Here is a 24,228-nt window from a genome sequence, read left to right on the forward strand (position 1 = left end):
AACTGGTCTGCTTTCAAAATGGGAAGCAATCAAAGATGAAACTTGAGGAGAAATTTAGTGATTTCCTGCAAACACCAATATGGACATAGTTTCTTCTATGGAAAACCGTGTTCCTCCAAAAAAAAAAAAAAAAAATTTTTTTGTAGATTTTTCAAATACATTTTGAATGTACTAAAGGACATGCCAGTTACAACAAACATCATTAATGACACAGATTCCCCAGTAGGTGGCAACATTTGCCAATTTTCATCATTTTAGTTGTTCCAAGAGATTGTGTGATGTATTTGGAACAAAGGGACATATATATATAAAGAAATATATAAAGAAATATAAAGAAAATCCAAAAATAAGGCCATAGAGACTGCAAACTTGAGAGATGACACAACACAAAGTGTTAATAAAACAAACAGGAAGAAAGAAAGAAAGATAAAGAGCAAAGAATCTGTCCCCTCTCTAGCCACATGCCCACATGCCGAGGAGGGCATGGATAACTGAGGTTAGAGGTCTGGGGGGAGCTGGAGGGGCAGTTGGTGTGTGGAAAGCAGACAAGGGCAGGCAGGGGCATAGCCAGGAGAGTAAACTATGCCCCAGAGTGCAGACGGGTGGAGTGGACCATGATCCTCTGGTGTGGCACAACCACCTGTTTGTCTGTCTGTGCGTCTGTCTGATCCGGGCCAGAGTGGCATGATCTAGTGCCTAATGCTGACAGCTCCAGCGAACACTTAAGACCAGTTAAGGGACTCACCATAGATAAAGCTGAATATGCTTTAAGTCACGTGTTTATGTTCTTATGTTGCATCTTCATGTAGGAGCTGGTTTGCTGAATGAATACAAAAATTGGCAAAAAATAGAGATCGAAACAGAGTGAGGCTTAATGCTATATCTGAATGGACTCTAGTATATATCATCATAAAATATCATGGACTGTAAGTATATAACATGTAATACTGTAACTAACATACTGACATACACACAACCACGTGCACACGCGCGCGCGCACACACACACACACACACACACACACACACACACACACACACACACACACACACACACACACACACACACACACACACATTCTCAGACAAACCCACACAGTGTGGCGAGGGCTTGCGAGGGTGTTGAGTGAAGGGGGCAGGGATCAGACTGTGCTGCCATAAAGGGCACGTGGAAGCGCAACGAGCACCCACACACTGGGCAAACACAGTATCCATCTAGTGCATTTATAAGAGATATGCAATCAGAAAATAGGCATGCCCCCACAAGCACACAAGCTTAAATGTCTCAAAGATGTCTCAGATGAAGATTTGAGAGTATATTGTAAATACAGGGATAAGGAGCTCTACCAGCAGCTTCCTAAAACCAGAATGACAGAGGTTTATGCAGCATAATGCAATGTACAGACTGTGTTAAAGGTCAAGGAGTAAGAGAAAGTGACTGTATGGCAGACAGTGAGAAGAAGGGAAAAGGTTAGAGAGCAATCACACGGTGAAGTCAGACAGATGGCAACATTGACAAACAGATGGCCAAAATGGCTTCCTTGGCAGAAATCCCAGTCACAGATATCATGTTTATCTCAATCAGCTTAATCTGTCGATTAGCCACAGGTTGGAAACTGGACACATCATCATAAGTCAATCAGTAAGTTGAATCTAAAGATTGAGTTTAGGTTTAGAGGCTCAGGCCAGAGCTTGTCTAAGATCTCAAAGTCATCAAGATCATTTGAGACTTTTAACCAGATTATCCCTTTCTCTTTTTGATTCTGTTCTATGGTCCCATGCTGTTGCAGTGAATCTCAATAAATAGCCTTTGATTACAAGGTAGATTTTTCTAGGGAGTCTCTAGGGAGTGTGTATATAGCAATGATTGTGAACAGAATGTGTAAATGTAACCAGTAGGTGTGAACTCTAATTGTGGCCTTGGAATGATATTTAGTGCTCCTCCTGTCTTTTGTCTCAGGATCTGGATGTATTTCATAATTTTCTTCTGGTTCAAATCTGAAGCTCAATTTATTTAAATTAAAACTATGTTATGATAAAAAACAAACAAACAAACAAACAAAAAAAAAACAAAGACAAATGTTCCCCCTATCACGGTGCCTTGTATAAATCTGGAGCCTTTTTTTACAAGGCTTCAATGCAGTTTACCTACAGTTCAGTAAATAAACATTTAGTTATCCACTGTGTTGAAGTGCTAAGATACTGTGGCTCAAACAGTAGACTTAGTGAGTTTGTATGTTTCCAGCAAAACTAACCACTGCCATATGGTAATGACTGCCATATGCAGTTATCAAGGAGAAGTGTTATCTTCATGCAACATTTTACTACGTGAAGAAATGAAGAAATCTTTTAAGACTGGGCAAAATATGCTTGAAGTAGCCAGATCTGGGAAGCAGATCCAGTTGTCTTCCATGCATCACCACTCAGTTCAATATCAACCTGACTAGAGATATCTACAATGTGTTAGATGTTTGACACAGATAAGGCAATTTATATTGTTATCGCTTGTTACTTCACAAGATGAGAGTGTGTGTCTGACCATTTGAATGGTACTCTATATTCATATACATTTTGATTATTTGATTAGGTTTCAACCTAAGGGTCAGGATTGCAGGATCAGAAACCAATTTCTTGTTGTCTTCATAACGTCTTCAACTTCCAACCCCATTTTGTCAATTTATGCATTAATTGGCAAATTGCAAAGGAAAGTGTATGCATTATATGGATGTATGAGGGTGGGTGAGTGGCTGGCTGGGGGACTTTCCCTTCATTCTGTAGTTCTTCCGTGCAGAGGCCACATTCCCTGCACCATTTAGGGGGCTCCAGTGAGCGAGCCACGACACCAAACCCAGCCGGAATTCTAGGAACGTTTTCCCTGTGGTTTCAGGTTACCACATGCGCACACTGAGCACAGATCACAGGCACATACACACAACACCCTCCACAGTACCATACTGTACTTTTGTTGTTTGTACAGAGTTAGATTTGTTAGCTTTCCCCCTCTCCTCCCATGCCCGTCACTCATTTTCATTTTAAACTCGCATGCTTACCCATGGGGTTGGACAACAGCTTGGGCTAACGTTAAACTTGCAGTTGGAGTCAAACAAGACATGTTGCCCAGATTCTCACTGTAATGTCAAATACCACACACTGAAATCTTCAGCCTGTACATTCTGAGTGAAACTTTACAGGGAGTGTTGCTATTGCTATGGGCCCCATACTCAACCTTATGAGGTACTTAGGTATATACTTCATTGGCTCAAATTCAAGCTCAAGCCAACGTCTACTGCATCCCCCAGGAAGAAGGATAACAGTGTTCCTAAAAATAGCCACCAGAGAGGTTCAAGTCTGTAAGTCATATGTGATCATACTGAGTGAGTGTTGAACGTGTTGTGTACAGAATGTGTGCTGTCTGTGGTACACAGAAATAGTGTGATAGTCCATAAGGCTGTAATCCTGGGTCCACATGGCTACGAGCTGTGTGTTAGGATCAAAGCAGATGTTTGAAGGTGGATTTTGTCTGCCTTTGAACAGTGTTAAAATGCACACTGAACTGGGTGAGTGAAATGGTGTGTTTCTGATATGGCAAGAGTTAAAGATAGCCTTGATCATATTAAGCCATTATCATAAAATGTGCTGCATTTCTTGAGAACTTTTCTTTCCTTTATTTTAAGTGCACAAAAAGCCAAAGGATAGCAAATGTCTACATGCCACCTCTTAAATTCATAAATAAATTCAGCTCATGCAAGTTATATAGAAAAAAAGCACAAATTAAATTGCAATTCCTGCACCAGAGGAACAGACTCTGTTAACACAGGCAGAGACAGCTTTGAGGCAACATCATGACAAGAATCAAAGGGCAATGGGCAAGAAACAGTGAAACATAGTTGTGGCGTCTTGATGCAGGATAAAATTACCTCACTGATACGGGCTGCTTTTTTGTTTTTTTCATGTAATATCTGGGTTGTGCTGTGTAAATCTGCGTAATGGCACATACATCAGGAAAGCATATTTTTGTCCTTTGTTCACTGGCATGGCATGTCAGAATGCATGTCAAACTGCGATAAACACAGACACACTCGCACTTGCCCATAACAATAGTGTAGAGAGCTCGATTGACTGGCACCCACACACGCTAGCGGTGAGGACTTCAAACAGGCTCTTACAGGCAATTAAGCCCCAAAGACAGTGGGTTCTCCTAAAGCTACTGCTTCCTGCTGCCACTGACCTACATCAGTTGTTTTTTTCCCCTCCATCTATCCATCAGTTCATCTCTCTAGCCATTGTTTTCTCAATTGCCGTTCCTTTCCCCCCGCCCCTGCCCATGTCTATCTTGCCATTTCTCATCCTCCTTGCCTGCTAAGAGTTTGATGCCTTGCCAAAGGGCTAGCACAAAGGTTGGGAAGTGTACTATGTCAACCTCACCCAGTAGGAACTGCTCCAGCAAACATGCCAACCCATTGTGGCATTTTAATTATATTAGCTCTGCCCACACCACCGACTGGACATACAACAGAAGAAAGAGGCTATAACACTGTGTCCCTTCATAAAAGTTATGATAGTTAGACTGAAATTTCACAAATGCACATTGTGCATGAGGCGCACCATAAAACCAAAACCGGAGGAGGCTGAAACCAATAAACACTCTTCATGCAAACTCCCAAACTGGTAAATAATTGTTCAGTGAGGCCAACAAAAATCACATTATCTTACTACCAACTGTAAAAACGATTTTCAAACACATTGTTTTCCCATTTTCTAGCGCATGGTTCCACATTTAGAAATACCATAACTCCAGACTCTCACAATCCAAGCATTTCAGGAGAGAGAATAAATAACTCACAGTTACTGTAACATGATCTTCGTTGTCTTCTCTTTCTGTATCTCACACACACACACACACACACACACACACACACACACAAAGACGCAGGCTCAAAGAGAGAAAAGTCTAAGCAATGTAGCAAAATAGAGCGGGTCATGCTGAGGTCCCAGGCAGCAGCCCAGGGTTATGGGAAAGGAATTGGCCACTGAATCACAGCTAAGGACAAATAGAAGACAGTGATTGTGGGGGGCAGAAGGAGGACTTAGAACTTCGTTGGCGACATCAAATGCAAATGGAGGGGAGAGACAAGTAAATGCAAGAGAAAAAGAAATAAAGCACTGTTAGGTCTATATCACCATGGCTTTTCATTAATATGATGACAACTGCACTGAGTGGACTTGGATGCCAATCCCACACATCTGGCAACACAGGGCCTTAGGCACATATGGACAGCACACGTGGCTTGGGGCAGTTAATGTCCTCCCTCTGCAGATAGTAATTAATTTATTGACTTCTTTGCCAGAGTTTCATTATACAATTCCCACGTGCTTGCATTTTTTGAGCTCCTCTGACCCAAGAGACTGATACAGAGAAGGTAGAGGAGAAAGAAAAACGATGGCTTGATGGGACTGCAAGAGGGAGAAAAAGTGAGCATGAGTGCGAGGGCTTTGCCCGGTACAACACTCTTGGTGCTTCTCCCGGCAACAACAGAATGGATTCCAGATGTCAAAATAATAAACAAATGGATTGTCATAACCTTATAAAAATGCAAGGCATCCAGAAGCATTCACACTGATGCATTGACTGTAGTATGTGCCATTGAGTTAATCCAGAACTCTGGAAGGATCCGTCAAGTGCAGTGATGAGCTATTATAGTAATTCTTCACAACTATTGAAAAGCAACACACACACACACTACACAACCATATCATTCTTAGGAATTTGACACATTCTTGCACAAAAAAAGGTTCAATGCTGAGATATATACAAATAAATTAGTGTTGCAAGTATACAACTAATAAACAAATAAATATAGAAATATTGTGGTATTTGGGTAGTTTTTTAACATTGGTGTTAAAATTAATGTCTCCTTATGCAGGTTGATAAAGAGAAAGAGGAATAAGATAGCTGTCCAAAAAGATTTATAATCTCCTACTGCTGACATTCAGTAGGTAGAGAAAGTATTCAGACCCTCTTTGTCACATTACAGCCATTTACTATTTAAGTAGATTTTTCCTCATTAATGTGCATGCAGGACCCCATTCTGACAAAAAAAAAAAAAAAACACACATGTAGACACATGTAGACATTTATTATTAATTTATTAAAGAACAAAAACTGAAATGTCACATGGCCAGTATGGCAAGTATTCAGACCCTTTGGTCTGTATTGAGTAGAAGCCCCCTTTTGAGCTAATACAGCCATAAGTCTTCTTGGGAATTATGCTACAAGTTTTTCTCTTCTGGATTTGGGGATCCCCTTCCATTCCTCCTTGCAGATTGTCTCCAGTTTTATGAGGTTGGATGGTGCATGTTGGTGGACAGCCATTTTCAGGTCTCTCCAGAGATGCTCACTTGGGTTTAAGTGAAGGGTTCTGGCTGGCCATTCAAGAGCAGTCACAGAGTTGTTCCCAAACCCACTCCGTCGTTATTTTAGCTGTGTGCTTTGGCTCATTGTGTTGTTGGAGGGTGAACCTTCAGTACAGTCTTGAGGTCCTGGGCACTCTGGAAAAGGTTTTCATCCAGGATATCTCTGGACTTGGTCGCGTTCATCTTTCCTTCTTCACACATATCCCTTAGAATTAATAAAACGTTCAATCTTGGTCTCATCAGGCCAGAGAATCTTAGTTCTCATAGGTTGGGAAGTCCTTCATCTGTTTTTTGGCAACCTCTATGCAGGCTTTCATGTGCCTTGCAGTGGGATGCAGTGATGGTTGACTTTCTAGAAATGTCTCCCATCATTTCTCCCACATTGTTCTTTTGGTTCTTCTTTACCTCTCTCAGCAAGGCTCTTCTCCCCCAATTTCTCAGTTTGGCCAGACCGCCAGCTACATGAAGAGTTCTGGTCGTCCCTGTCTATACGGGTGTGTGCCTTTTCTAATCAAGTCCAATCAATTCAATTAAACACAGCTGGACTCCAATGAAGGTGGAGAACCATCTCAAGGATGATCAGAAAAAATGGACAGCACCTGAGTTAAATATACAAGTGTCACAGCAACGGGTCTGAACACTTATGGCCATGTGATATTTCAGTTTTTGTTTTTTAATAAACTAATAATAAATGTCTCAATTTCTGTGTTTTTCTTTCAAAATTGGGTGCTGTTTGTACATTAAAGAGGAAAAAAATCAACTGAAACGATTTCCTCTCAATAAAGGGTACCTGAATGCAGCAAATCCACCATATAATGGTTCATGCAAAATCATCAAAATTGTTTTGTACCTCAGCATTTTTCATCTAAGCAATGTTTTTTGTCTACTGTTACAAAGTTTACATTTTTTAAGCTGAATTTTTGATGTGTCAGCTGCATCTAAAATGTAATTAATAAAAAGACTGTGCTGCAATTTACATATATTTACATTAAACCTTACACTACAGTGGGGTTAGCTTGTATGATTTCCCACCCTCCCCTTCACTTACTACACCAGTCCCTGCTTCACCTGACTATCTATTGCCTCTCTTGGTCCTGTGATTGACCTTAGCTGCTGCTCCTTATAGAAATGTGAAGGTGGCTACAACCAAGACAGTGATCACTATTTCTCCTTTCAATCTAATTGGCTGCACTTGCAGTGTTCTGCTTCCTGGATCCTGACACTGATGCCTCCATCTGATACCATCTATACACCATCATTGCCATCACTTGCAACAATTATCACTCTAAAATCAGAATGATGTATGAAATGTGTCATGGACCGAGTATTATTTTCCCGTGATTTTCATCCACATTTTGTGATACACGTGATGTGGTAAATTTGATGGATCTTGTCTTTCGGAAAAGATAGTGCAGAAATATTCACACATGTGATGTTGTAAATGTTCAGGGATGTTTGAACACATGCCAACATGTACTTTTGGTTTTACAGTACAACTGCTTGCCCCCTGCTCACCCTCCTGTCATAAGATGCTGAATAAACAGAAGAAGGGTATTTCAGTCCTCCAGTGCCTTTGATGTGCTTAGAAGCATTGTAACATACAATTGTGTGTGAGTGTTTGTACTCTCCCATGGATGTGTCTCCTTGCCTGGGCAAAGTATGATTGTGCCTGAATGAAAACCCCTCCAGCTGTTTTTAGCACATGGGTGTAGTGTGTGTGTGTGTGTGTGTGTGTGCGTGTGCATCCTGCATGTGGGGGGAAGCCATCAAGTCTTCAGAGGCTTTGTGAGCCCATCACACAGGAAGTCAGCCTGTGACATGAACTAACACGATGATGGCGCAGCATGTTCATTTTCAATCACAGTATGTGTCTTCCTTGCTGCCTCTCAGTATCTACCTTTCTCTCTTCCTCTTTGTAGTTCAAGCTCTCATGTAACTTTCCCAGGCATGGTGTGGGCAGTGGCAGAAGTAGTGGCAGCAATGTCCAAGTCTTTCCCATGCAGCCTCATAGGAGGGTCTTTGTTCCCTCTCCAGGCTTTGGGGGTCCCCACGGCAGGTCTGTGCCCCACTACACTGACTCCACAATGGCTCTTTATACTGCCAAGCCCCCCTCCCCAATCGCTCCACCATGCTTTCCTCATCAGGGGCACAGGGAGGCACAGGGGGCACCACGGCACCGAAAAGCCAACCCTTTTCATGCCCTATCCTGCCCCTTTCTCTCTAACAAATGCCAACAGAGTCAAATACAGTGGGAGAGGTTTTTTGAATAGCCACAAGCCAATCTGAGCAGTTTATGAGTGGTGCCAACTACCTCAGTAGGGTTCTATTTTCTTATTCAACCCAAGAGCACTTGACACCACAGGCAAAGACTCGGCTCTCATTAGGGAATGTGTGATAACGCACACCGTTACAAGCCATTAGCTATGTTTTTGAAAAACCTGTTCCTTTGGTAGTAAAAGTGACATTGGTTCACACACTGACTCACAAAGTAGAGAATAAAGGAGAAAAGAAGTGGCTTTTGAGATAAAGATGAAGAAGCCAGTCGTTGACAAGTTCAGTTAGTGATATGTTTGCCTCACCCTGTGTTTATACTCATATGTTCCTGATCAGGGACCAAGCACACACACATTGGTTGCCTACTGCACTTTGTGTGCTGACACGCTGTCACAGGCCCTGATGAATGGGTGGTCTGCTCAATATGTCTCAGCTATTGGCAGATCCCCTTCAGTTATGGAAGGGTTGGGGAGTAAAGAAGCAGGAAAAGAAAGAAGAATCCAAACTAAAATAATAAAAATCTGGCTAAGCTCTTCATGAAAGTCTTTAACAAAATGTTTTCCCTAAAACTGACAATAATAAATCTGTCCGTGTGACTAACGTCTTTTTCTTATACGCATATAAAGCCTAATGTATGGCTTAACACAAACAGACAGTGGCAAAGAACCCTGCAAATATTCAGGGTGGATCATGGGGAAAAAAGCTCCCTAGACCACTGTCTTCCTTCGTCAGGGCCAATATTGGCAAAGTCAAGAGCTGAGGTTGTCATGGCAATAGGAGCGATTTTAGGGCCACCACAGAAGAAGGAGAGCATAACCTTGTCATAATTGTGGACTGAGTTTCTAGACTTTTTAAGGAACCGATCCAGCAGGGGGAATCAGTTACAGACTTCCATTGGCTCAATCCTCTCCATCAACTCTTTTCTCCTCATGCTGACTGAGAAACACATAACCACATAAACACACACATACACAGAATAAGTACCTAATTCTCTGAGAAATGTACTTAAAACCATAAACAGCAAAGGGGCTGCAGGTCCACACCTATAAATCAGCACTAAATAGAAACCCTACAAATAAAAAGGAAAAGAAAGGCACAGATAACAACTCATCTAATACAAAGGACAGAAAGGAGAGAACATAGCAAATATTTGCTCTGTCTGCATTCACTCAGAGTAGAGATGGATTTAATAAATTCCTTATTTTCAAACTGATTAACAAGAGCCAGGCACACTGACTAACACACCCTGACATTATCCAACACAACACACAAACACATGCCAGGAGGGTGTGTCGATTTCTCTCTAATCTGTAAGCATTCAAAAGTTAAGATGGTTTGTATTTAATGCCAGGTGGAACTGTAAGGACGTTTTTGAAAGACACGTATGAGTGTTTGAAGAAAATGAAACTTCTCATCTCGAAACTTGAACATTACAAAAAAACCTGTTTATACAACCACTGGCTGCAGAAAAGCAGTATAGCAAACTTCAGCTTCGGAGTGAATGAATGTGTGTGTGTGTGTGTGTGTGTGCGCGCGCACCTCTGCACCACTTCATCTCCACTCCAGCATGTGGAGTCCTCCACTACGTTGTCCCCTTCACACAGCATCTCTGGCAACGCTGAAAAAAACGACTTGTAGCGCTGCAAGTACATCAAGAATTCCCTAGGAAAGAAAAGCCACATATTTGGGACAGCTTATTGGAATGCATTTCAACATTTTAGTATGATCCAGCCATCAAGAAAGATTCAGAAATATATTCACACGAAAAAAACATCTCACGTTATACATGATGGTGAAAAAATAAGTGGCTTTGACCACTTCATTAAAACTGCATATTTTTCTCATCTATGCTGCGTGGCAGAGTGTATCCTTCACCAGATCTTCTAGCATATGTTACCAATATAAATGCTCTCATCAAGAGGAAAACAATGCCATGATATTTTGATCTGATGCATATTGTTGCCACCCATGCGACTGAGCAAAAACAGAAGGGGTCGTGAGAGGTTATGCTGAGTCAAATGGTGTCAGGAACTACTAATGAAGACTAACAGATGGCATGAATAAAAGTGGTTTTGTAAGAGATGAAAAAATGCATGAGTCACCCAAAACACAATCATCTGTTATATTAAATAAAAGTGTCACATGTATCAACACTGGTCAAAATATGAGCTGTCATTGTTTGATAGACTATATGACAAACTGAAAGAAATAATTCCTTTGGGATCATGCTTACCTAGAGAGTGTTCTCAGACTATGTTTATTGTTCTTGGAGGGTTTCAGGGGGAGCGAGCTGGGAATGATGGGAGTTGAAGTCCAGGGGAGATTTTCACAAGCAAGGAGGATGCAGGGATGTAAAAGTTGGGAGGGTGAGGGGAAGAAAAAAGAAACACAAGGACAACATGACAGGACACATGGGGAGGAGGGAGAAAAGACCAGTCAGTTGACCCTGGAAGAGAGTGATTAATCATGCACATGCAGAGAATGCCCACACCACAAAAACATCAATGAACGCTCATCCCCACACCACACCAACAAATACCATGGATGCTGAAATGAAATGTGCGGTATATGTTAAGTCAGTAAACAAACACACAAGCAAACATTTATGGATGTGGAAATAGTTAAAATATCTGAGGAAAAATGAAAGAAAGTTCTGCTGCTTTTCCTGATTTATATTTTCCCCCATTAAAACGAAACATAAATGTTGCTGAACCATATCACGTTTCATATTTTTCAGCAGCACACCGTTCTCCCTTTACTGAAGTGGGTGCTGCCAGGCCTCTGATGTGGTCAGTGCTCACATGTGCTCTGGTTAGGGTTGGCAGCAGGCAGGGAGTTGGATTGTGTTGTCATGAATGGTGGTGGCAGTGCCAGGCGAGACCTGTCAGCTCGGCTGGCATCAATGCAGTGATTCATGGTTTGGGACAAGGTCAGACATGCAATGCTGTAAAATGTGGGCCTGAGTGTGTGTTTTTGTGTGTGGTGCTATTTAAGCTGAACCTGGCTGGTGCACAGGGTTGGTGGTATGGCCGTCTGGGTAAACAGGAAATTGTTGGTCCGTCAAGATTAATCCACATTGCCCCTTGAATGTAGCTGGGCACACCACTGCCAGCTGCTGTGGGCATGTGATGACTGCTTCAGAGGCCAGGTGGACGGCAAGGACCTAAGAGCCAGGCTCTACATTTGCTGTGAGTTTTGTTCAACTAACTATATGAAGAAAGCAAGTGGTAAGGGCAGCTGTGAGTAAATACGAGGCAACCCCTCAGACTATGTCATAAAGGTCTGACCAGTTTACAGTGTATTAAAAGCCAATTCACATCTAGCAGATTAGCTGGCAGTGCAACTCATAAAAGGCAAAAAAAGTTTGCCAGAAAAAAAGAAGCTGGCACTGTAGTGTGAATTTGACTGAGTTGATCAAAGTTCTTACCTTCTCAAGTGGGCGAGCTGCTCCAACCACTGTTCTGGTAAAGGCTGAGAGGGAGCGGCAGATGGAAGAGGAGATGATGAGGTCACGGTAGAGGTTGTGACCTCTGAGCTGGTAGGCTGCATGCCTGTAGGTTCCCCAGTAGACAGCCCACACACCTTGTCCACCTGTGAAACACATAAACAACATACACGCGCACGCGCACACACACACACACACACACACACACACACACACACACACACCTGTTAAGCCAGGAAAACATATATAACAGCAGGGGTGGAGCTGTGAGGCTGCATCCATAAACCACCAACTGATGCCTGCGCAGCTGAAAACATGAATCTAAATTATTCAAAATGAACACTTGCTTGCAGGGAGAAGCGGACAGTTTCAAATAAAAACTGAATAATTGCAGGGTGAAGAGAGGTGAAAAGGATTATGGAACGAAGACGTTTAGAGAAACGGACAACGTGGGAAAACTGTGGGCGGGAAGCGAGGGATGCGATGAAAGAATATGGTGTGATGAATGACTTATTGCCAGGAGGGCTGACGGTAAATGTAAGATATTCCACTACCTCATGGAGGTGAATGCATGTGTGCAGTTGGCAATGATGGCAAGTACTTCCATTGGGCCATTAAAGCCAGCGGCAGAGAGTAGGAGACAGCAGGGTCATGAGAATAAAGGGGTGTGTGCTTCAAACCAAGAGGTAAAATCAATGACATCTCATTGGCTTAAAAGCATCTGGGCAGAGTTATTAAGTGGTCCTCAATTAGCTAGAGAGACAGAAGCTAATGGTTCTTGCAGACTGGACTGAATAACTCCTCGTAGTGATCAATGCGCACGCACACACGCACACACACACACACACACACACACACACACACACGTTTGAGCTAGAGGCATCATGGTCCTGTGTAAAGGCACCCAACAGGACAACGAAATATTTAACACCGCAGTTTATTTAAAGCTGATTTGAAAATGAACGCTTCGAGTGACCTCCCAGTTTTCTTACAAGCACACCCACACCTTTCGAAAGAGATTAATTATCTGCTTTCTTCTTTTGATGAAGGTGATTGTTTTGAACGAGAGCTGTGAATGATTTTTTGCACATACAGGTGGGGAGTTTTCACAACTAGAACCCCTCGAACATAATGACTTGCAATAACCACAAGACTGGAAATTGGTTGATCTTGATTAGTAACAATCCATTAACAATACAGTAATTGCCTTCAGTGCTACTCCAATATAATTGCACAATTTTCTCTTACACACTTTGCCAAGGCAAAGTGAGTGAGCGGCCCGAACACAATGAACAAACAAATAAATTTCATTTGGGAGAGAACTGCCAAGCATGCCTGTTTCAATGGCTTTGTGAAGTGGTGTGTCCACGTGCTGGAGGGTTAGTCATTGTAGAAGCAGCTGAAATGTGTTAAACTGTCACAAAATGTGTTGTCCCTTTCCCCACATCTGCCATCTCATGTGCCTTATAAAATGTGTTCAAACTGAGCTTCTCATATAATAGCTAACTCTTTCTAAGCAGTGGTGCGGGAACCAAAGCTTTCTTACAGTGTAACTTACTACCTGAACGTTTTTCTTCCTCATTGCACTGTTTGCACTTCACTCTTCACTCTGGCTTTTCTCTCCAGCTTTTTCTTTACAACATTCTGGTCTTAAATTCTGTCTCAAGGCAGACACTAGGCACGGGGAAAGTTGTTTTATTGCATTAACCTTAACTCCCTCAGGACTCATAAAACACGCTCACATGTGGTACAGCAGCACAAAGCCACACATGCAAACATGCCACACAAAAACGAAGCCCCCCTCCACATGTGCACGCAGGCACGCGCGCGCACACACACACACACAAATCCTGGTGAGAAAAGATAGCACATCACAACTGTTTGGTCCATGTAGCCTATCAACACTAAACCAAATGCTCTATGCAGTTGCTGCAGCACTTTAGACAATTACTGTGAAATTCATTTGCACACCATGTGCACAAAATTAGCTGTTCAGACATTTATCATAACACTTCCAAATGGTAAACCTGTAAAATTATTTTATAAAACAAAATTATAGTTACATTTGAGAATTTCAGGCAAAAGAACAAGTAGGGAGATGAAAACAAAAAATCTATTTAAGTCTCTTTTATTTGTCCGGTGGTTTCCACAGCATCTTCAACACTACCACCAAGTATACTTGTATTTGTAGCAACAAGATTCTATTAACCCGTTCGCTCTTAATTCAAACAGTGCAGCTAATGGTACAACTTTACAGTGAATGTCAAAGCTGATTCATTTTGACTGGCAACCTGACTTGAACCTGTTAATTAGCTAAATGAATAAATGCTTAGGTGGCCAATAGGGCAGATGGTGGTGAAATGAACCACATGGCTCTTCCTTATTTAGCCAAAAATTCATTTCCATAAAATAAATTCCTGAGATATTCTTGAGACAATATGCAGCACCATGACATCATGTCCAGACAGTGCTTGGGAGGTCTACAATGTGGTGTGTGTGTGTGTGTGGAAGAGTGTTTGCATAAAACTGGTGAAGCTCGCTGACTGTGCAAAGGGCTAAGTGAAGCCAAGAATGATTAGGAACAATGGTTAATGTTTTTGTTGAGGAAATGGTGTATTTATATCGTTTGGTTCGTCATTTTTTTCTTATCCTAATGCAATATTTTAATTGTCATTGCAATGTTTAACCCTCAAGGGTTATCCATCAAAATGTGAGCAAGTAGATAGGGACTAAAGGAACTAAACAAAAGGAAAAAAAAGGAGCCATTCACGAATCTGATTGCACCTATGCAAACAAGAGCACATTATTAGTATGCCAATGAAAAATACAGTTATACACTATTCATTTGAAATAGCTACAAAAAAACCATGATCAACATAAGTAAATGTAATTCAATAGAGCAGTAGACTATTTAGTGAACTTCATTCATGAGAATAACGATGGACTCATACACATTTCTTATTACCAAAGCTGACATACTAAATCCAGCACATGAAAAAACAACTAAGAAAAAGATCAAAGGCAGAGGTTGCCATTCCTCTGCAGTTTTATAATTAATCAAAGATTGAGACTGGATCTAATTCTATCATTGTGATGTTTCAGTGACGCCGATAGGTGTTGAATCCAGTGCCATTTCTCACCTGCCTTTGTGTGACATTTTGCTATTCTCTGAGAGAAAAATGTAAACATCTTTGTAAAATATGAACATCAAGAGGAGGTCATTCACAGTACTGTTTGCATTACCCCATTATTTTTACAACAGAAACCCACAGAGATGAGATTCAAAAATGTGCTACGTCTGAAGAGGCCAGAAAAGATTGGAGAAGGGCTGGCCTTTGAAAACAATAACAAATCATTCTTTTGCCTCACTAAACATACACGAATGTAAACAGAACACAAAGTCATTCTAGGGAAAATAAACAGTGTCTTTGCTATGGTTTCTCTTGAGAAATTGAGATCATTTCCAATAGGATGGATCTTGTGATTGCAATATCCTGAGAGCCAATCAGATGACAAATTGAGTAAAGATATGCGCTAAGGCAAGGCCATAAATCAGTTATCTCCTGACCTGATGATGGCGTGAGAATCAAAATCCCATTTGGGCAAAGCACGAGTACTTGGTTTTGAAAGTGTCTGGGTGTGACCACCTGTTTGCCCCTGTTATACCTTAACAAGTTGAACTATTTTGTGGAGCATTCCTTTTATGATTGCCTGAGGACAGAGACTGATGGAAGGGGCTGATTGGCTGGATGCATGCTGGCCACATGGGAAGACTTCAGGGAAATAAAAGGCATGTATTCTATGTTCATTTGAGCTACCCAATGAAATCTGATTTCCAATGCTGCAGACAGGATATTTTTACAAGTGCTTGTAATACAGCGTGTAAAAACATGATGTACAAGTTTGAGTTTACTGTTTTACCTCTCCACAGAAGAGGCTATCTTTATTCATTCTGTTAGTTTTATGTTCTATAGACTTATTTCCTTATATAGTTTAGCACTGTGGAATTTTGCCTAGGGGATGTAGTATCTTTCTAGAATAGTCAGTTACACTAAAATATTAAGTTTTAACATACAAAGGTATGTACTTGTACTAATTTCCACGTCTTTAGCTCCACATAGAGGTAATACAGACATACATAGTGAGTGTCTGTGCACATATCAACCTGAAACAAGAGAAGCTTAAAAGAGCACAGCAAGAGAATCAGCTCCAAGCGAGCCAAGCCCAGGGCCATCCCTCTTCTATGGGAGTATCTGCTTACGGATAGCAGCGGGAGTCTTGTCTTCCTAGTTTATTTGTAAAGGGGATTACCCAGTAAAGCTAAGGGAACTTTCTCAGCCCCCTCTCAACCCAAGCACACAGAACCTTCCCAGACTATAGTGTGCTAAGTTTGCACACACACACACACACACACACACACACACACAATTAGGTTGCCTAATGCCACCAACTGTTAAACTATAGGAACAGTAGTATATTTGTCACCAGTGCCAAAGTGAACAACAGCAAAATTCTCTCTCTACTGAAACCAAGCAAGTCTTAATATTTGCTCCAAAGATTTTTCCTTCAGCAGTTGGTCTTCTATGGCTCTGGTGATTCAGCAGAGGGTAGATTTTCAATCTCACAGAGCCAGTGTCTTGAATCTGGGAGGGGAAAAAAAAAGCAGCGCTATACTGTGATTGTGTTGTATTAACATGTCTTGACCTTAAACAATATCCACTTTCCATCCAAGCCTGGGGGATTGTAATGATCTATCATAGTGTCATATTATATGGATGAATGACCTGAATAGAACATCAGTACTGGTTCTGCTAGTTGTACAATGAAAAATTAATCTGTGGAAATTACTCTTCACTCTTTCTTATATTGTGACATTGGTGTCCATCTGAATATTTATAAAAGTGTAAGTATGAGTGAATAAGTGCAAATATTCTGACTTCACTATGGCAACAGGCTTGATTCAGTAAAATGCTGCAGTTATAATTTTCCTGAGAAAGGTCTTGGGACTGATGTGTAAATCAATTATACAAAGAAAAACAATGTTATCACAAAACATTGGGCATTTTCTGTAATTTTTTTTTGTTGACAGAGAAATATTCCTCTAAAAGCATCAAAACAACTGTTCTTATGAATAGATAAACATATGACATTGAATCAAGAAAACAGAAAACTAAAAAGAACAACAAACTATCTAAATGCCTGTTCTGTACCACTGTATCTTGGACTTCCTTTGGATTGGAAATTTCATTCAGTGTGGATGATTAAAAGGGACTTATGTCACTAAACTCCAGAGCTGATATAACGCAGTTTGAGAGAGAGTTAAAAAAAGCTGAAGACCAAATATAATTTTCGTTATTTGGTGTTTACTTCATTGCTGTAACTTACCCTAGGAGAAAAAAAGAATGCAAGCAGTAGCCAAATAGCAGCATGAGTAGTGGGAGTGCACAGAGAGCACTAGACCACTGGGTCACATTCTGTCGGGCTCTCTGTTCCACTTTGGCAACATGGGGGTTTTTGATGTTTTATCCAAAGAAAACCTGTGGCATTAATTTAATCAAATAAAATGACTTGAAATTTTGCCTCAAAGTCGCATAATAATTCAATTTAAGTAAAACATTTCCGTTCCCAGGTGCAACACATATGTAAATAGTAAATAGTAGATAGTAGGGTCCCACTATTATACACAGGAGGGGTTTCCAATTGGCTTTTCACCAAGCGTATTTAGCATTACGTTTAAACCATAGACTGACCTTTCAGCTAGTGCACAGTAGCAATTCACTTTATAAGGCAAGGAGTCAGTCAATTATATCTGTCTTTATGCTATCAAAGACCTAAAAAAGGCAAATGTCCTTGCCTTTTTTTAACAGCATTGGGTATTATCCTTAAGAGTCAATCCAAACCCTCGAACTGTAATACTACATGTGTTAGTGAAGTAAAAAAGTGTCTCCATATCCTCAGCAACAAAATTATGTTTGAATACACACACAGATGTAGGTTTTAGAATTTCAAGGACAACCATCAGTGGTTCTGGATGGAGCAGGTAAACCAAATTCATCCATCCACTATCTATATCACTGAACTGTGGTAGGTTTAGCCCAGCTGACAATGGCAGGGTACACCCTGGAGAGATCATCTGTCCATCAGGCCAACATATAGCAACAGACACGGTATGCGTAGCTGAACAGCACATATTCATGCTGCCTCACTGTATAACACGCAAAGGTGTTAAGGGGGAAGTTTTCCTGTGAGGCAATAGCGCTAACCACAGTGCCAAAGTGCTCCCCCTTTCAAATTTAATTGAATCATATTTTGATTATCTATGATGAGACAGTAGCAAGCTATAATTTGATGATATAACAAAGTGGATTAATTTATATAATGTAGCTGCATGCATCAGGTTGAACAAATTTTTAGCTGACTGAAATGTATGCTCAATTGAGTTAATGATTTGGATAAAGATCTGGCCAAAATTTAAAGGCCAATCTTTATTGTAATAGTCAGCACATAAAGATGGGTTATTCATCCATCTTTATTTATTTATTTTAAACTGCAGCCTTTTGCAACAATTGTTTCCTTCATTTCTTTCTCATGAATCTACATTAAATACCTCAAATTGACAGCAGAATGATGCAAAACCCGCATTAAAACTTGAAATGTAGTTCATATCATTATTTGAGATGAGATGACATGGTAAGACTTGGTTGGATATGATTTGAAAAGTCTATAAACAGCAAAGAAAATGACTTTCTGCAGAGCCAGGTAGTTCACTGAAGCAGTAGCAGGTGTTTAAAAAAAAATAAATAAATAAAAAAAATGTGCTGCACTAAAGTTTTCCTCATTGGCTACTGAGTTCCAAAGATACAGTGTAGATACTGAAATGACTCTAAAATTTCTGTCTTTAGTTAGTCATTATGAAGTGGAGTGTACATTGCTGAGTGGAAAAAACACATCTTTATTTTTGTATGACAACTGCAGCATAACAAAAAATGAGAAAAAAAATGGACTATTTTGAAAGCTCTCTGTATATAACAGCCCTTGAACCAATCATAAGCAAATTGTGATAGTTTTCAACTTGGCGTTTCCCAGAGCCTTGAGTAAGAGGACAGATTTACAGCACTGCTCTTCTCCCCTTGCCCTTTTTTCCTCTCGCTCTCTCCCCTCCAGTTCTTCCTTGCGCTCTTAGTTCTCAGTCTAGTTTCTCTGAATCACTTTGTCTTTACTCTGCAGTTCCTGTCAATCAGCACGGCCCTCCCATCTTGTCTTTTTTGCTCTCTTTTATCCGAATTATGTCAATGCTAATTAAAGAGAGAGTGAGTCCCTCGTATATCACAGGAAAAAGTCCTTGAGAGTCCAATCAGTGAGAAGGATGCAGAGTTTTCTATCCGCAATGAGGCCTGATTAAACCAGTCACAGATGATCGAAAAATTAGAGGCTCTTGGTGTTTCCCTGTAAGTATGGGTGTTACTGCAGAGTTTGTTGACTGCATTTATCCATCTCTGTAAACAAATTTACGAGAATTACAGACACACAATGTGGCAAGAGGATTCAAGTGGTGTCATACCACAAAGATGGAGGAAAGAAGCAGGAAAAAGACACCCAAGGAGGTCAAGTGAGTTCATCGCGCCTGTGCCTGTGATATGGTGCCTGCAATATACAAGCAAAGAAAAGCGGCTTGCGGATAGAAAGTCCACATGTCCATTTCAAGACTTTCAATGAACCACAAATTACCACTAAAATCATAACACAGATGCAGGAGGCATTTGTGTTAATTCCACAGCAGCAGCTGCATGAAATTATCCTTCCAGTCAGCTCAAGTTCAAAGGTGCACAAACACCAGGCCAGTGAACACCCAGGCATCAGGTGAAGAGTATGAGGACACATACATGGATGGTAGGAGCTATTTAAAGTCGACTGAGAGGGAGGGGCAGAAACGATAGGAAGGATAGGAAGCAGGGTTTGCAAAGGAGTAAAAAGTTCAAGTGGCTTTGGGTCCTAACACAATGGATATAAACACCACAATGACAGCAAGTAAGACAGCCCCAGTGTGGTATGTTTTTGCTGTAATTACAGCGTTTCTAGCTCAGCATATTTAACCAAGTAGTTTTTTTCCTAAAAAGTGGTGTGGTCCAGTTTAAACTGAATAGGACGTGTTGTTCCTCAATTTTGTAGATAATGATCAAGTCAAATGAAAACTTAGTTTGATACAGACTTAATATTAACATCTCTGCCTCTCATTGAAGTTCTTACTCTGTGTGAAATTGTGCATTAGTGACAGACTTCAGGCTTTGAGAGGAATGCCCAGATCAGTTAGTACTTCTATGTGAAGATTTCATGAACTTACAATCAACTACAAATGTGATATGTTACATTATTCCAGTAATTAATAATTAAAAAATTCAATTACATGTATTTATGTAAAGTAAACCAGTTGAAGAGCCACAGAAGAGACACAGGGGAGGACACAGAGAAAAAGGAACAAATGCTTTAAATTTACAGTCCAAGAATAAACAATATGATTGTTGTTCACTGTTAGAAGTGCAGTTTTTATACAGAGGAGAAGAAATGCAGAATGTTTGTGGTGTTGAGGACTGCTACAAACCATCAGAATATTAATGCAGGGAAATCATCAAAAGAGGGCAAGGGAGAGAGGGAAAAGACGTGTGAGGGTGGCGGAGCAAGAGAGAGGCGGCCCCCACCATCATTAGCTAATGGACTGCTGAGTAAGTGAGTCAGCCAGCTTGATGGTTAGACACAGTGCCAAAGGAACGCACAACTTAGAAAGATGGGTTAAGCATATAAATTGGCTATGAGCGCATTTTGCATCAGCTACCGGTCTCAAACATCAGACACAAAAACCATAAAGGCCTGAGTCTGTATAGCTAATAATTTTCTAGAAGGTGCCCTCTGGAGGTGTTTGCAGCAGCTGAAGTCTAGGTATCTCTAAAGGTTTTTGAAGAGAAAATTACATCTGAAATTGTGATAACAAGAATGTTTGTTTTCATGCTAATGATATTGTTTTGTTTTTTTGAAGGTTAGAAAAACAAAACAGCTTTTCCAATGTAAGCCACTGCAGTTTATTAAGGTGCCGCCGTGGTGAATGGAAACCTTCCAGTCATCCCAATGGCCCTTGTTTCCATTATCTAAAGGCCCAGGCTGCTATTATCATTCTTCCATAAGTCTGTAATGAAAAGCTGGGATAAAACCAACAAGGGGATAAGGTAGACCTGCATATAAACAGTTCTAATCTGGATCACTGGTAGTATTTTCTCATAAGCAAACTATAAAATTCTGAAATAAATAAATAAATAAATAAATAAATAAATAAAGGGTGAATGTGCAAGTCAATGACAGAGTGAGAGAACACAGTACATGAATCTTACTGTTAAGATTTATTCAGTCTACTCATCTTCAGCAAGTAAAGGATATATAGTTACGCACTAGCTCATATAACACATATCATTTTTAGGGCCGTGTCAATAAACAGCAGTCTGTGGCCTCTCAAGCTTAGCTGGGTCCGGAGGGAGAAACTTTAAATTTAATTCAACGTTGTCGTATTCTGAGGGAGAAAACCTCACTGAACATTGGAGCTACCGTTTGCACTGGGGCCCAATAGAAGTTGCCACTTGTACTGGATAGTTTCCAATTTTCTCCTAATTGTGTCTACTCAACATAATCCAGGCCCAGGCTCCCCGACAGTATCCATAACCATAACCACTTCCCTCTGACCCACGTTCACGCTCCATCTCAATAAGAACAGGAATGTGTTAAAACAGAATCTATCCTGCTGTTGCCCTGCATATATCAATGGCTGCCTTTCAGTCTTGTGTGCACTGCCAGTATTGTCACAGGGTGGGCCACACATCTAGACCCCTTACAGGACCTCTAAAATCTGATACCTGTCTGTGTGCACAGTATACAGTATGTACAGTGTACGTGTTGCAATCCAGGTCCTACTCTATGACGTATCGCAACATATAACCCAGACTCTGTGTTGTCTACAGCTCTCGAAGTGACTGAAATGAGCAACCGCAATATGGTTCGGGATAACATCCCTGTGTAAAACCACACAGTCATAATAATTTCTTTAATAACAACTGAATATAGGATTCTGACTCTGCAAAAACCAAAAGTCTGTGCTTGACTTCACACATATTGTATTAGTTAAAAAAAGCTGCCATATGTAAAGCAAGGCATTTGCTGTTTATTTGCTCTGCAGCACAGTAGGTATGATAATATAGGATATGATTATGAAAAAATTGTTTTTTAAAATGTTGAAATGATGGCCAGGGGGGTAGATTGGAGGCATGAGGGTGGAGGTGGCAATGCCGACACAGTAGTTGCGCACCAGATACTTCCAGAACAGTTTTCCTTGACAGGCCACATTGGGTTTGTAAAAACATACTGTGATTTACAAAAGCCATGAGAGTCATGAGTCCCTGTATATGTGTGTGTGTGTGTGTGTGTGTGCGTGTGCGCGCGCAATTGTGTTCATGTTTGCACTCTAGCCTTGTTGCAAGCTTGCATGAGGCAAACACAGAAAGAGCAGAGAAAGTGGGAGCCACCAGTGTCCGTCTGGGGGCCACCTCCTTTTCCTGCAACTATTCTCTGGGCTCTTTTTCCAACTGGCTGGGTCTAGTTTGTATGGCCTGGCTGGAACCCTTTCAATTCTGTCCCACTTGTCCCCATGTTAGACTCCCTGCTCCGGCCTTGCCTGCCGCCACATGAATACCAAGCAGGCAGACACACACACATAAATACATACACACACGAAATACAAGCTGTCTCTCTCACTGCATAGTTGTATTAGGTCAGTCTTTAAGCCTGGCAACCGACCCTCCATGTCTGGGTGTATACAGTAAGTGTTGCATTTGGATATGAGTGTTTATTGTGCAGTCGTTGAGGCTTTGATGATCCCCACAACTTTAAACGACCACACCGGAGGTTTCACATGTTTACCCCCAATCGAATGAGGAATAATAATTACTGTTTACAGAAATATTATGGTTCCTACCAAACACGTTCCACCGCTGTACATGCTGAATGTATTTTCCCACCTACCAGGTAGGCATCTCAGTTGATTGTAATACATAATTAAAATCAAATTGCTCACAGAACTGCAACCTGTAACAGATAGTGGACTGGCCTTGTGGTTCCAGTATTTTTACCATGCCATTGTAATTTAGGCAATTTTGGATGCATTTCTAAGTAGCAAAAACATGCTATGGTGAAGTCTGAATAATGAACACTTGAGACTTGCTTTCTAAATAACATTGCAGTCACAAGCTCAGTGAGAAGTAAACACACAGTGTAAACAATAACAACAATGACAATATATTGTGACCTTTGAAAAACTAATGAGGTGAGAATTTCTTAAATGGATAAAAATTTATCTCAGAAATGGATGCGCCAGGAAGTCTGTCCAGTTTTACTGACAAATACTACCCAGGAACCTTGAGTAGAAGGTGCATAGATGTATTTCTTTTTCTCGCATAGTATTCTCTGGCCTGCGGATTTTTAAGAGCAGTTAAATCTCTACAATAAAGGTATAAAAAGCCCCAATAATAAAACAAAATATATGACTGTTCATTGCATACTAGCAGAGGTAAATGACGTGCAAGGAGTTGCTGACTATATAGATTTTGTTCTTTCAGTCTATTCTAACCTAAACACTTCTTGAAATCCACAGTACAAACTAAAATAAAGTTTACCAATATCCTAATTTACACTGTAGAAAACAGATTAGAACAGCATTATAGAGTTTTAAGAACTTAATGAAACTGTAAATATATAACCTATAACCACATGCAGAAAAAGGCATATGGTAATACCAACAGCCTGTAAGAGCAGCCAATTTGCATTATAGCCTCTACTTTTCTCTTTTACATCAGTCAATGAGGAATTTAAGTATGAATCTCATTGGCAGTCGTGATTTTTAGCTGCCTTGCGATTATGGTCAAATTGCTCCTTCTCTCGCCTCAAAGCAGCCCTCATTTCTTTGGAAGCAGTCAAATCTTTTTTTGTAACATAAACATTATTTTTCTCTGAATAGTTTCAATACTGTGCAAACATTAAAGCAGTGTGCAGAGTCCTTTGTTG

At 40.7% G+C, this 24,228-nt stretch overlaps 1 protein-coding gene across 1 annotated transcript in view; it reads right to left on the minus strand.

The window, feature by feature from the left end:
- The window catches only part of gpc5c (glypican 5c), an 83,586-nt gene that overhangs the window by 38,628 nt on the left and 20,730 nt on the right, over positions 1 to 24,228 (minus strand). The window contains exons 4-6 of the mRNA XM_029525408.1: positions 12,115 to 12,278; positions 10,921 to 10,977; positions 10,227 to 10,349 (exon numbers count right to left, since the gene is read on the minus strand). Coding sequence (XP_029381268.1) covers positions 10,227 to 10,349; positions 10,921 to 10,977; positions 12,115 to 12,278 — 344 coding nt within the window. The remainder of the gene's footprint in view (positions 1 to 10,226; positions 10,350 to 10,920; positions 10,978 to 12,114; positions 12,279 to 24,228) is intronic.

The sequence above is a fragment of the Echeneis naucrates genome, chromosome 17, assembly GCF_900963305.1.
Source record: "Echeneis naucrates chromosome 17, fEcheNa1.1, whole genome shotgun sequence".
Lineage (NCBI taxonomy): Eukaryota > Metazoa > Chordata > Actinopteri > Carangiformes > Echeneidae > Echeneis > Echeneis naucrates.